Source organism: Pipistrellus kuhlii, unplaced genomic scaffold (assembly GCF_014108245.1).
Source record: "Pipistrellus kuhlii isolate mPipKuh1 unplaced genomic scaffold, mPipKuh1.p scaffold_m20_p_1, whole genome shotgun sequence".
Taxonomy (NCBI): domain Eukaryota; kingdom Metazoa; phylum Chordata; class Mammalia; order Chiroptera; family Vespertilionidae; genus Pipistrellus; species Pipistrellus kuhlii.
The window spans coordinates 46,689,485-46,703,838 of record NW_023425404.1 but is presented as its reverse complement, the minus strand read 5'-3'; the positions used below and the strand labels follow the sequence as shown (position 1 = coordinate 46,703,838).

The following is a 14,354-nucleotide window of genomic DNA, read 5'->3' as shown; positions in this document are numbered from 1 at the left end:
CCACTAAAAAGAACCTGAAATCTTCAAGAAATGGCTGACTCTAGTACTGGGAGCGGGTATATACAAGATGAGGCTAGAGTATTTTGCTATATACCAGAAAGTAAGAAATTACTCAAATATATAGCATGTCACATGAGAGCCAATTTGAAGAGGCTCCATTAGCTGAATTTGAACACCAAATATAATAATGAATTATAAAATATATTTTAGCCCAGCTGGGGTAGCTCAACGGTTGAGCATCAACCCAGGAACCAAGAGGTCACCTGGCACATGCCCAGGTTGTAAGTCCATTCCCAGTATGGGCATGCAGGAGGCAGCTAATTGATGATGGTCCTCTCTCATCAATATTTCTATCTCTCTCCCTTCCTCTCTCTCAAAAAAGTCAATAAAACATATTTTTAAAATATATATGTTTTTAAAAATATGAATTCATGATTCATACCAATAATCCTACCAAAAATGGAATAGATGGATGGTGGATGGATGGATGGATGGATGGACAGGCAGATAGGTAGGCAAGTTGGTAAGTAGATAGGCAGATGGACGGGTTGACAGATAAATAAACAAATATATAAATAACTACACAAACTGGAGGGGAGCAGTCTTTAACAATATTGGTAATGTTCTATTTCTTAAGTCTTAAAGTCGGTTCCTGGTTGTCAGCCCTCATTACTTATAGAAGCATTACATGTATTTTTTGTATTGTGTCAAGTATTTAATAATTAATGTTTAAATTACTCTTAAAAATAATGAGATGTTAGAAGACTATAACCAAACAGTCAACAGGAGCACTCTGGGAGAGGGATTGTAAAGGACTTTATCTCTTACTATATGTTTTGGATTATTTAAGCCTTTCTAATGAATTTGTTAATGTATTTGTTTTTAGGGGAAAAGACTGAAGAAAGAAAAATAAATTTGTTTATAGTCTGATTTGACTTAGGCCAATTTCTCTCATATTGGCAGGATTTCCCAAAGCCAAACTACTCATTTCACACACAAAAATATGATTCTCAGGCCATTCCAAATATAACAACAGACATATAATGACACTGAAAAATAAGAAGCAAGATATAAATTAAGGTGGTATTACCATGCACCTAATTAGCAATTAGATATTCTCAACCATATAGGGGTGTCGAACTCAATCAGAGAAGGGGCCAAAATCTAAAATCCAGCCTAAATCGCGGGCCGAATGGTTTACTGAACAGTCATAAACTGTCATTGTGATGGAAACGCAGCGGAGTGCAGTGATGACAGCGTGGTGCGGGCCACATTGCAAGGCCTGGCGGGACGAATTTGGCCCGCGGGCCTTGTGTTTGACACATGTGAGTCCTCGAAGTAAGAGGAAAAGATCTAGGCACAATGAGAAAAAAGATCTGTTGACTGACCTCTTAGGCAAGGCAAAGGTTCTCTAAGGTTCCTGGTAACACTGTCTACTGAATTAGAAACGTGTGGAAACTAAGGTTACTGGCTTAGTACGTATGATTTGCTCTGGCAATTCTTAGTTCTTCTCGGGTTACAGAGAGTGTGTGCATGTATTGGTGTGTGTGTGTGTGTGTGTGTGTGTGTGTGTGTGTGTGTGTGTGTGTTTGGGGGTGAGGGGAGGAGCAGGCTGCAAGGAGTCAATCTCCTATAAGGGATGAAAGCTACTAAAAGACATGCCAAGCCTGGCTCCAAAGCTCAGTGAATATAAGCCCTAAGACCTCTGAAAACTTCAAGGGGCTGCAGTACAGCACATTCTTTTTCATAATGACAATTCTAAGTCATTAAGGAAAAGTCAAACTGTTAATTCTCAAGAAAAGCAAATTCTGTGTCATTCACTCTGTGTTGGGGAGGAAGAGATAAAAACACTGGCCCTGTCCACAAAGAAACTCACAAATAAATCAGAAAAATCCTAATCAGGAACATTTCCATTAAAAAAATGATTGAGCCCTAGCTGCCTTGGCTTAGTGAACAGAGTGTTGGCCTGTGGACTGAAGAGTCCCGGGGTCGATTCCAATCAAGGGCACATGTGCAGGCTCGATCCCCAACAGGGGTGGGAGGGGAGGGCTGCAGGAGGCAGCCAGTCAATGATTCTCTCTCATCACTGATGTTTCTACCTCTCCCTCTCTGAAATCAATAAAAATATATTTTTAAAAAAGAAAAAAAATGGTTAAAATAAACCAGTAATGTAAATGAAAAACTATCCAGTATTTGTCAATGTTCTTATGTGAAACCCTTGATTTCTCAATAGAGACAGGGAATAAAAAACATGACTGTGCCATTAAAATTCTCATTATTCTCCTAAACAGAATCACTTCTAAATGAAGGGGAAGCCATGAAAAATAGACATAAGAGGGCCTAGGGCAACTTTGTCTTCTAAATGCAAAATGAAATTTAGGGGGAGGACACACATCAAGTAGGAGTAACATTACACATTTGTTCCCTCAAAAACTATATACAGCTTTGCTCTCCTTTTATCTTCAAAGCAACCCTCTGGAACTGTGGTTACGGATGTTACAAAGATCAGTAGGAATCAAACCCCATTACCAGCTTCTGCTTCTGTTTGTTTTGAGGCCGAGGTCTGAGCATGGTGTCCAGACGTGGGTGCAGGAAGGACAATGAGGGTTCCAAAGTCTCCTCGCCCAGTGACACCCATGTTTCTCTGAAACAAATTAGCTTTATAGTTAATGCCTACTAAAAGTCTTCACACAACTCTTTATTTAACATGCTAATATTAAAACACATACACATACACATCACCCTGAAAGAAATCTTGCCTAAACTATCACCAATATTTTTCTATTGTGTTAATGTGAATACTGTCATTACTACAAACTAGTCTCTCTAATTTTCCAAATTAAAATATTATCCGGCAGAGGACTAGTAGCCAACTATGAGACAGATAGGAGATACATATGAATTTGAAGTATTTTAATAGTTGATGTGATCAAACCATTGGACAGACTAGGTAAAATCAAAATTACTCTTAAAAATCCAGAACATTTTCACTGCAGCAGTAATCACTTTCATTAGAAACTACAACACTGATCTTTTGCCTTCCGTCAATTGAAAGTAAAATAACAACAGTAAAAAAAAATTTTTTTTTAACTTACATAAATATGCTGTTTCTAAATATGTTAATACATGCAGCCATTTTGAAAGGAAGGCCAGCTAAATCCCAAAGTTAAAAAGAGAAACTGAGGCTCGCCTAAATGAAGCACCTTGCACAAGACCATTTCTTCACTAACACATATTGAACACTTTCTGCATTCTAGTCGTTATAGGCAATACAGCCACTAAATTAATTTGTGGTGAGACATTCTTTTAAGGTGGTATTTTCAGATTTTGGACAACTACTAAATCCCAAAGAATGATCTTGAAAGGGCTAACTTGTTTAATTACTTAAAACACATTATACTAGTATATGCTTGATTCTAGAAGCCTTTGTTTTATGAGAAACTCATTTAACTGACTGTCAGGAAACCTACCTAAGATGCCCAACGAAAGCAGAGATCAGCAAGTAAAGAGAAGAGGCAAATTCCGAGCATTCAAGAGGACACAGATGAGGCTGAGGCCAAAAGGAGTAATAAAAGTGGAGCCCCCAGTCAATGTTTTCCGTTTCAAAAGTGGAGAAAAGCTAAGATAACAACAAAAAATTGAGGAAGCACTTTTTGGTCTTACCTTTGATTTGACTTTGGTGGTAAGAAAAAAATAGAATGCACATTCTTAAGTCTGTTTGAAATTTTTATTCCAATTGATATTTCTCTTTTCTTTTATCAACTATGAAATGTTGTGTTAATATATGTTGATATGTGCATTTCCTTGGACACTTGATTTTTAATTCATTTCATCCTTTTCATTGTATTTATTTATTTATTTATTTATTTTGTTTTTAAACATTTTTATTGATTTCAGAGAGGAAGGAAGATGGAGGAGACACAAACATCATTGATGAGAATCATTGATCAGCTGTCTTCTGCATGCCCCCTACTGAGGATCAAGCCTACAACCAGGGCACTTGCCCCTGACTGGAATCAAACCTGGGACCCTTCAGTCTGCAGGCCAATGTTCTATCCACTGACCCAAACCAGCTAAGGCCATCCTTTCCATTTTAAAAAACCCTTTGATCATCTAAATTATTTTTAATGAGGCTTATTTAATATATACCTGTTGATCAGTGTTCCTGTTTTAATTTTCATGAACAGCTCTAAAAACTATAAATCACCAATCACAGCTCTTCACATTTATGGCACCTATACTGCAAATTTATAATCACTGCTTTACCTCAAGGTTCTGAAATGAGTTAGCTTTAAAAGAGCAAAAATCATTATTACTCTGTGACAAACGCCAGATTAGGCATTTCAAAGCCACCCTTTTCTCGGGAATGGAATCTGATCCCACCCAACTAAAGCCGCAAAAGTCTAAGTTCTTAGCCAAATTACGTGATTCTGTCTCCAGAGACATGTTAGCCACATTGAGTCATACAAATGATCTTACACTGTTTGCACAATTATAAGCCCTATAAAGAGACCCCGGGTTTGATTTCATATTAATGGTAGAAGAAAGGTGTTACATTTTCTTGGGGGAAGGAGTCTCACCCAATTATTCTTAAATTGAAAGCAACTAGTAGGTAATAACATCTTTTGAAATCAGTAATTTAAAATATCAGATTTGAGCTATAGAGAGGATGGCGGCTTAGGTAAACATGGTACTCACCACCTCCCACACCCATCAGAATTACAACTAAAATACAGAACCACCATCATTCAGAAATGCCTAAAATCCGACTGAATGAAAGCCCGCCAACTAGAAAACTTAAAGAAACCACACTGAGACTGGTAGATGGGGCAGAGGCGCAGAATGGCTGGTCCAAGGCGTGCTTTCAATTGGGATGGATATCTTGGCTGAGAAGGCCTCCTGTGAGGAGCAAGGGGTCCCAGCTCCACATCAAAGCTGTCAGCCCAGGGTTCCAGTGCCGGGAAGAGAAGTCCCCGTAACTCTGGTTTGTAAAAACCAGCAGGAATTGTGGCTAAGTGACACAGCGCAGACAGAGAAGCGGGGAAATTAGCCTCTCTCTCTTCCAGAGGTCAGCAGTTCAGCAGCTGGCCAGCAGCCTGGGGTGCCTGCTGATCAGCCCCGCCTCTATGATCAGGCCCGGAGATGCTGACTGGCATAGAAAATGACCAATCAGATTCAAATCTGGGTGAACTGCAAGGAGCCATTGGCTACCTAGGAGGTGGAGCTTTTGATACTGACTGGCATAGAAACGGACCAATCAGAACCAAATCTGGGTCAACTGTGAGGAATCAATGGCTGTCTAGGAGGCAGAGTTTTTGACACTGAATGGCAAAGAAATGGACCAATCAGAACCAAATTGGCTGGCAGAGGAGGGCAGTTAGGGGTGATCAGGCAGGCAGAGGCAGTTAGGGGCAATTAGGCCTGCAGGGAAGGGCAGTTGGGGGCGAGATCAGGCCAGCAGGGGAGGGCAGTTAGGAGCCAACAGGCTGGCAGGGGAGGGCAGTTGGGGGTGATTGGGCCAGCAGAGGAGAAGTTAGGGGGTGATCAGGCTGGCAGGCAGAAGCAGTTAGGGTAAGGTGACCAGACATCCTGCTTTTGGTGGGACAGACCTGATTTTTAATAATTTGTCCTGCGTCCCACGGTGTTTTAAAAAATCGGGACTGTTTTAAAACGCCATGGGACGCGGGACAAATTGTTAAAAATCGGGACTGTGCCACCAAAAGCAGGACGTCTGGTCACCTTAGGTTAGGGTCGATCAGGCAGGCAGGCAAAAGGTTAGGAGCCAGCAATCCCAGATTGTGAGAGGAATGTCTGACAATTCCTGGGGGACTGGGTCTAAACTGGCAGTCAGACATCTCCTGAAGGGTCCCAGATTGGAGAGGGTGCAGGCTGGGCTGAGGGACACGCAACCCCCCCCTCCCACCCTGCACAAATTTTGTTCACCAGGCCTCTAGTAGTAAAAGAATTAAAAATATCAACTGGAGCCTGGCTGGTGTGACTCAGTAGTTTAGTGTTGATCTATGCACCCGGAAATCATTGGTTTGATTCCTGGTCAGGGTGACATCCCCATGTTGCAAGCTCAAACCCCAGTGGGGTGCATGCAAGAGACAGCCAATCAATGATGATGTTTCTCTCTCATCAGTGTTTTTAACTCTCTCTCCCTCTCCCTTCCTTTCTGTCTAAAATCAATAAAAACTCATTTAAAAGAAAAAACAAAAACAAAAAAATGACAGGAGTGAAATGGGGTGGGATGGGACTGATCTCTCAGGTTTCTTCAGCTCTACAATTCTGGAATGCAAAAAGGCTGAGCTGCAGGTGATAAACAATACTATATGATTACCCAAGATAATAAGTTAGTTATCCCCATGTAGGGGACTGGAATTCAGATTTCTTTCCTAGCTTATGTCTCTTTCCAGGAGGTATTAATACCAAATGTTCAATTCTTGCCTTGAAGATATTTAATCACGCTATCTGACAGAATTAACTTATATCTCAACTCTTCTATCAGACAAACCTTATAATACTGGTTTGTTTGTTCTTCTCCTAAGTACAAATGTTGAAACTGGCTGATCACAATGCCTAGAATATTATTCTGAATTTTTCACTCATACCAAATTTCTTCAATCATAAGGGAGCAAGACTTTGACTTTATTAACTGTTCCACAAACTCAAAGCTGGTGTCAGAAAGTACTTACACAATGAGAAGGATGCAATGATTTCATTACCCAGTACACTAGCCAAACTGGGCTTCTGAGTTTGTGTGAGCAAGCCATGCCTCTACTGGCTTGTTTCTACATTAATATTCTTTATACTTGTTTGGCACTTTTTTGCCTACATGAGATACAAATCCCTTGAGGGCAAGAAATAGGTTTCTAAACTCTTTAGAAGCTCTTAAGAAACCCTACTTTAATATGATGCATATTTCTTGGAGTGGCAATGCCGAAAAAAACAAAATAGGAATGAGAGTTATTCAGTTTCTGAAATCTCAGGCCCTTACAAAGAATAGCATATATTTTTATTAGGAAAAAAGATGTGTGGGGGTTAAAACTCTGCCTATATTTATGGCACTATGAAGAAGTAATATTATTTTGGGGGGTGGGGGGAAGGATGCAATGCTTTGGATTTGTTACAAAAAGTTTTTAAACCACTGGTTAAAAAACACACAAGTATTTATTACACCTGTAAAATGAAAGGAAAAAATACTGTATGCAACTTCTACAATCACCCTTGGTTTAACAGCTCTTTTCACTTCCTGGGCACATACCTTTTCCCATCCTGAGTTGGCATTTTCCGTAAGTAGGGAGAGCATATCTTGAAGTGCTTTCTGAATGCAGGCCTTTAGTTTTTCAAAATATCGCACGGACGCCCACTTTGAAGAACACGTCGACACGAGTTCTGAGAGTTGCTTGTTCTCTGAACGGGAGGCTTGCTCCTTCGGGGTATCCTTTAGCAGAAGCTCAAGGACAGTCAGAATGTCTTCCTCATACTGACAGATTTCCTGCTGGACCCGCCTGGCTTCCTGCACAGTCCACTCCCTGCGACTCTGGTCTAGACAGGTTTGCAATTCTGTCTCCTTCTGGAGCAGCAGTTCGGCTTTCTGTTTCAGAAAGTCGTCTTTAGCTGCTGCAAGCACCTCATTAATTTTATTTCGATGATCATCTAAAAATTGTCTGTAATCTTGCTCATTTTGTTCTTGAATTCTGTGGATTTCTTCTTGCTTTTCTTTGTTCCATTCACTCCGGGCCTTTGCCAACTCGGCCCTGACAACCACAGGGACTTCCTCATCCTTCAGTTCCAGCTCTCTCTGAAGAGAATGAATCTTCTCCTCCAATTCCTTTCCAGGCATTACATTTTTCTTCATATTTTCAAGCTCGCTTTTCCATTTCTCTTTAGCTTCAGAAACAGCAAACAATATCTAAAGGACATAATGTACATTTAAAAACCTTTAAGACTCTCCTCATTAATAAAAACAAATGAAAGTAATTATTTGGGTTAACCTCTGAACTTAGTAAGAGATTTAGAATCAAAATTAAGGGGAAACAGTGAATTTAGATATTATTCCTAAAACATTCTTACACTATACTTAAGGATCTTTTCCTTCATTTTAAGACACCTAACATTTTATCTTACGTTATTTAAAAAAACAAAATATCTGGCCTGGCTAGCATAGCTCAGAGGTCAGATCATCTGCCTGCACACAACAGGATCAGGGGTTTAATGCCTGATCTAGGGCACGTACCTGGGTTTCAGGTTCAGTTTCCGACCCTGGTCTGGGTACTTGCAGGAATTAGCCAATTGATGTGTCTCTCTTATATCATGTTCCTCTCTCTCTCTTTCTCTCTCTCTCCCCCCCCCCTCTCCTCCCTTATCTTTCATGCTCTCTAAATAATCAATGGAGCCCAGCAGTTGAGCATCAACCTATGAACCAGGAGGTCACGGTTCAATTGCCAGTCGGGACACATACCCAGGATTACAGGCTCAATCCCCAGTGTGGAGCAGTGATTCTCTCTCATAATTGATGTTTCTATCTCTCCCTCTCCCTTCCTCTCTGAAATCAATCAATATATATATATAAGGAATCAATGGAAAAAGTGTCCTCTGGTGAGGATTAACAAAAAACAAAAACTAAACTAAGCACAGTTTCTTTATGAAAATTAGAACTTTAAACTGACCAAAAATATAAATTTGTAATTATTTACTCAAAACCAATTTTAGGAAAATTCTAATTACTGCTAATTTTTAGGAAAAATTCCATATCATTTGTTTTATACAGATGCAGTCTCAAATTTCATTTAAACCCCCAAAACAAATTAAACATCATTTACATAAAGCAAAAGCAGCCTCAAAAAGAAATCTTACTGTTATTTAGGAATATAACACATACCTGCATAATTACTTGCTGACAAACATAATTGTATTTGAATGCAATTTTAATGGTAATGCAGTTCATTAAATGACAATAGCAAACAGAAAAGGTTATCCCCCCCTTATGGTTAATTTTCTTTTGTAACAGAACAGAAATAGTAGATCACAGAAAATAGCGTATGTAACCAAAAGGTAACAGAATATCAAAGCACCTCGGCTCTAGCTCTGATCCTGCCGAGTACAGCAGAGTGCTTATCAGAAGGGGCTCTGAGACCTACTGCCGAGGGATCTCAGGAATTGGCTTTGGGACCTCAGGCCCATTCCTCAACTTCTTAGAGCCTCAGTTTCCTCAGCAATAAAATCAGGAAAGCCTTGGCCAGGCTGCTCAGGTGTGATTGGAGTGTGATTCCAATACATCAAAAGGTTGTGGCTTCGATTCCCAGTCAGGGCATATACAGGAGGCAACCAATCCATGTTTCTTGGGTGAGGATTACAAAATAAATAAATTGATAGATAGATAAATAAACAAATAAAATGGGACCCTTCAGTCTGCAGGCCAACACTCTATCCACTGAGCCAAACTGGTTGGAGCATATTCCCTCATTTTAGATAGGATAGCAAACATTATAAACACATTATATATCTTTATTCAATTGTATGTGCTCTTAAATAGTTGCAGATGATAATTTAAAATTTTGAAGTCATTGCATTTGAATTACTTTACTAAAAGGAACCCACAAAGAATTCACAGTAAAATTCTCCTGCTACCAGCAGAATGGTTCAGTTGTGTATGAAACATGTTTAAAGAATGCTTTAGAGAAAACAGGTCATGTCACAATGGATGCCTGGAAGTCACTGCCAGGTGGCAGGGGAAGGTAGTGGATCCTACGGAATGTGGGTAGCCGGCCCAAGCTCACTAAAAGCAAACATCCTCTCACAGGAAGTTTTACAAGGAGCATCGGACAGCATTTGTTGACTCAATGGTTCCCAACTTTGCTGCATATTTGAGTCACCTAAGCACCTTCTAAAAACCCCCGAAGCCCGAGGCACACCCCATACCAAGTAGAACATAAGGTGTGGGAGTGGGAGCCAGGCAACAATATATTTTTTAAAAATCCTCAAGGTTTTCCAATGTGCAGCAAAGTATGGGGACTGCCAAACCAACCTGACTACTTCTTGACTCTGGGAAATGGCTTTAAATTTCCACACTTGATGAACACTCTAATCCTGCAAAAACTTGCCTCTCTAGCCAGTGCTAGGAAACTGGACCTTGCCCGCCTCCTGTGGTTTGAGGATGGATGCCCAACACGCTAACATTGTTCTGTGGCTGAATAATTATCTCAATCGAGCAACTTCCACCCACGTGTGGTCCAAAGACCAGCAGTGTCATGTTAGCGGGGAGCCTGTCTGAAATGCAAATTCTCAAGTCTCACTCGAGACCCTCCAAATCAGATTTCCAGGAGAAAAGCCCAGGAATCTGCTTTAACAAACCCTGCAGGTGACTCTTGTGCCTGCTCAAGTTTGAGAAGCAACACAGTGTCCTCTCGTTTCTATATTTCTGCATCCACATATGTGCAGGGCTCTGCGTTCTTAAGGAATGACCTCTTTTCTAATTTCTATATTCTACCCAACTTTATTACTCTTCAGCTATGAGACACATATGCATAATGTCCTATTACTTCCTCTTTCTCTCTGCCTCCTAATTTCCTTTTGAACTATTTCAACAAAGTGAAAAGTATAGAGAATAATGTAACAAGCACCCAGGTACTGCCACATGACTTAAAGCTAGATTAAAACACTCTTATTTATGTTGGATTATTTCCTTAAGGAATTCGTGGAATAAGATTACAAATACAATGTGTGAATCATTTTTAATGGCCATCACACACATTATTATCTAAAGTGGTTGTGACATTCGAACAGTAGCACATGCTTGATACTACAATCCATGATGTTTTGTGTATTAAAGCTAAGAAGAGAGGATCTATACATTTGGCACAAAATGACACCTGAAGTTTGGCTTAGTTTGCATGTTTCCAATCTTGTAGGTATGAATGTTTTTTCCATTGGTTTTTGCTGTTTGGAATTCTCATGAAGATTATTTGTTCACTGGAGATCCAGTGCACGAAATTTGTGCATGGAGGGGGGGGGGGTTTGACCCTCAGCCCAGCCTGCACCCTCTCCAATCTGGGACCCCTCGAGAGATGTCCGACTGCCCAGTGTGATCGGGCCTAAACAGGCAATTGGACATCCTTCTCATGATCCAGTACTGCTGGCTCCCAACAGCTTATCTGCCTGATTGCCCCTAACCGCTTCTGCCTGCCAGCCTAATCACCCCCTAACCACTCCCCTGCCAGACTGTTCCATGCCTTACTACCCTCCTCTGACAGCCTGGTCACCCTAACTGCCCTTTCCTGCTGGCCTGATCACCCCTAACTTCCCTCCCTTGCCAATCTGGTTGCCCCTAACTGCCCTTTCTGCCAGCTTAATCACCCCTAACTGCCTTCCTCTGCCAGCCTGGTCACCCTAACTATCCTCCCTTGTAGGCCTGGTCGCCCCCAACTGCCCCCCCTTGCTGGTCTGATCACCCCTAACTTCCCTCCCTTGCCAGCCTGGTCATCTCTAACTGCCCTCTCCTACCAGCCCAATTGCCTTTAACTGCCCTCCCCTGCCAACCTGGTCACTCTTAACTACCCTCCCCTGCCGGCCATCTTGTGGTAGCCATCTTGTATCCACTTGGGGGTAGCCATCTTTAACCACATGGGGGTGGCCATCTTGTGTGTTGGGTGATGGTCAATTTGCATATACTTCTTTATTATATAGGATTATCTTTGGCAAACTTATTCATGGATGCTTTTTTTCTTAACATATACTACTAATAATGCTGCTCCTGTTTGATTCATTTATTTTCCTTATTTTTTTATCATCTTTTTTGTTATTTTTTATTACAAGTAAAAATGTTTTAAAGGTTTGCACATATTTTATCCTATTTGTCTTTGCTACTGAGTCTGTTGCCTCAAATTTTATTATGATACATATCTGAAATATCTGATTTAATTTTTAAAAATAACTCTTTACCCCTGGCTGGCATTGCTTAGTAGTTAGGCCTGAAAACCAAAGGGTCCCAGTAAAGGGAATGTACCTGGGTTGCAGGTTTCATACCTGCTCCCAGTTGGGGTGTGTACAGGAAGCAATGTGTCCTCTCTCACATCGATGTTCCTCTTTCTTTCTCTCTTTCTCTCTTTTCCTCTCATCTACTCTTTCTAAAAAGCAATGGAAGGCCTGGGGGGTAACAGGTGTGGAGTGGAGGGGTCAATGGGGAAAAATAGGAGACATCTCTAGTACTTTCAACAATAAATATAAATTTTTAAAAATCAATGGAAAATAAAAAAACAAAACTCTTTAATCAACCTAGATTTTATGGTAATACAGGGTGTAGGTAAACTTAATTTTTTCCAAGTGTTATCTGGCTGTCAGAAGAGTATTTATTATAATATTATTTATCATTCTGTTGTTTTTGAAATAATTTACTTAGGTTTTATTCACAGTTGGGCCTAACTCTGAAGTCTGTATTTTACTGAATGAAAAAGAATGTTGTATTTGTGACACTCAACTATCAGAATTATTGCTTTCCAATATATTCTATGTTAGGGTTGGACTACTATTTCTTTTCTAGAACATTAAAAAAATATATCTGGTCCTTTTAGTTTTCCAATAAATGTTAGAATCATAGGGTCAAATTTCAAGACTATGTTCAGTTTGATGGCATTTTGATAACTGATTTACACTAGGAGAATACAAATGATTATAGTGAAGGAACATGAGATCTTTGAAAAGGAGAGTTAGATTAACTATTTATCAATAAGAACCCTATATAATAAAAGGGCAATATGAAAATCGACCGACGACAGAACGACCAGTCACTATGATGAGCATTGACTACCAGGAGGCAGATGCTCAACGCAGGAGCTGCCCTGTGGTGGTCAATGCACTCCCACCCACAAGCTGGACTGACAGCTGGCAAGCGCAGCGGCCGTGGTGGGAGCCTCTCCCGCCTCTGTAGCAGCACTAAGGATGGTCAACTGCAGTTTAGGCCCACTCCCCTCAAGCAGGGCTAAGGGACACACACACACACACACACACACACACCCCCGCCAGTGCATGAATCTCATACACCAAGCCTCTAGTATGTTATAAGAAGACTACTTATACAGAAAGAAGAAGAAAAATCTTTAAGCAGGTGAAAGGACTCTGAATAGCTAGTAAACAAACAAACACCTGTCCTCAATTTCTCCTAAAGATCTGGCAAGACAGAGTGCAACTGAGTTTCACAGGTAAGGTTATTTTCCTGATTCTATGAGTTTAAAGATTTCCTAAATACATTCTCTCTCCCTGAGCAACTTGATGACAATGAGAACAGGGACCACTTAACATGCATTATCTCATTTAACCCTCCAACAACCCTGTGAGTCGGCACCAATTTCCAGGGCTGAGATGAGAGAACAGGGCAGGAGGGGCCCTTCCCAGGAGCAGTTCTTACCCGTTTGGCCACGAAGACCTCTTGCTGTTCTTCCCACCTCTTCTGTTCCGCTCTGACACGTGCTTTATACTCTGCAAGCTCAGGCAGTTCTTCCAGCCATCGATGGCGAGCATTCTGCACAGCTGTTTCTACCTGCAGGATATTGCAAGAGAAAGAGGTTAAAGGGGGTTATAAAACTTCAAAAGCACCCCATTTGCAAATAGCAACTATGATGGCATGTGTATGTTACCCTGCACTGTACTACATCACAGTTACAACTGACTTCAAGTACCTCCCCTTACCCCAAGCAGTGGAGTCTAATCCATCTGTTCTAAACTTCCCATACTGTCCCATGCAGATGCCATAACAGGAAGTGAGGGCCTATACATGTTTGGTGGCCCGTACTATTTTAGAAAGCTCTATACAAAGTACCAATTGCCATTTCCCTATATCTCTTAGGAAAAGGAGAAGGCAGACAGGAGGGCTGCTTGGTACTAGCTACTGTCCAATCAGTACACCTATGCCCTTCTCAGTCCTCACACCACACCTACACACACACACACACACACACACACACACACACACACACGCAAACACCAATACAGTTTAGAGCCTTATACCTGGCATACTTTCCTGCAGTCAAGAATGAGTTTGTGACTAAAGAATAAGGGTAGTACATCAATTCAGGCAAAAATCTAAGACTTAATGAATTATAAGGCTAATCTGCTTATAAATCTATTACAAGATCATTTATTAAATACACATTCCTTATTCTTGTTTTGAAATACACAGATACACACACACATACAGTATATCCACACATACACACAAAAGTGCTCCTGATATAAGAAGCTGTATTCCTCACTAAAATGTCAAATACAGTTCTAGGTAAATTCCAAAGAGTTAAAAATATGGGGAAAAGGTAAAGTACCTACAGAAATTTATATTCCTTAAAAAGTTCATATGCAAT

General features: G+C 40.6%; 1 protein-coding gene across 4 annotated transcripts in view; it reads right to left on the bottom strand.

Annotated features, from left to right (window-relative positions):
• The window catches only part of CEP152 (centrosomal protein 152), an 85,621-nt gene that overhangs the window by 10,055 nt on the left and 61,212 nt on the right, over positions 1-14,354 (bottom strand). For all 4 annotated transcript variants that reach the window (XM_036442839.2, XM_036442829.2, XM_045582770.1 and 1 more), the window contains 3 exons: positions 13,406-13,537; positions 7,265-7,915; positions 2,530-2,644 (listed from right to left, as the gene is read on the bottom strand). In XM_036442839.2, coding sequence (XP_036298732.1) covers positions 2,530-2,644; positions 7,265-7,915; positions 13,406-13,537 — 898 coding nt within the window. The remainder of the gene's footprint in view (positions 1-2,529; positions 2,645-7,264; positions 7,916-13,405; positions 13,538-14,354) is intronic.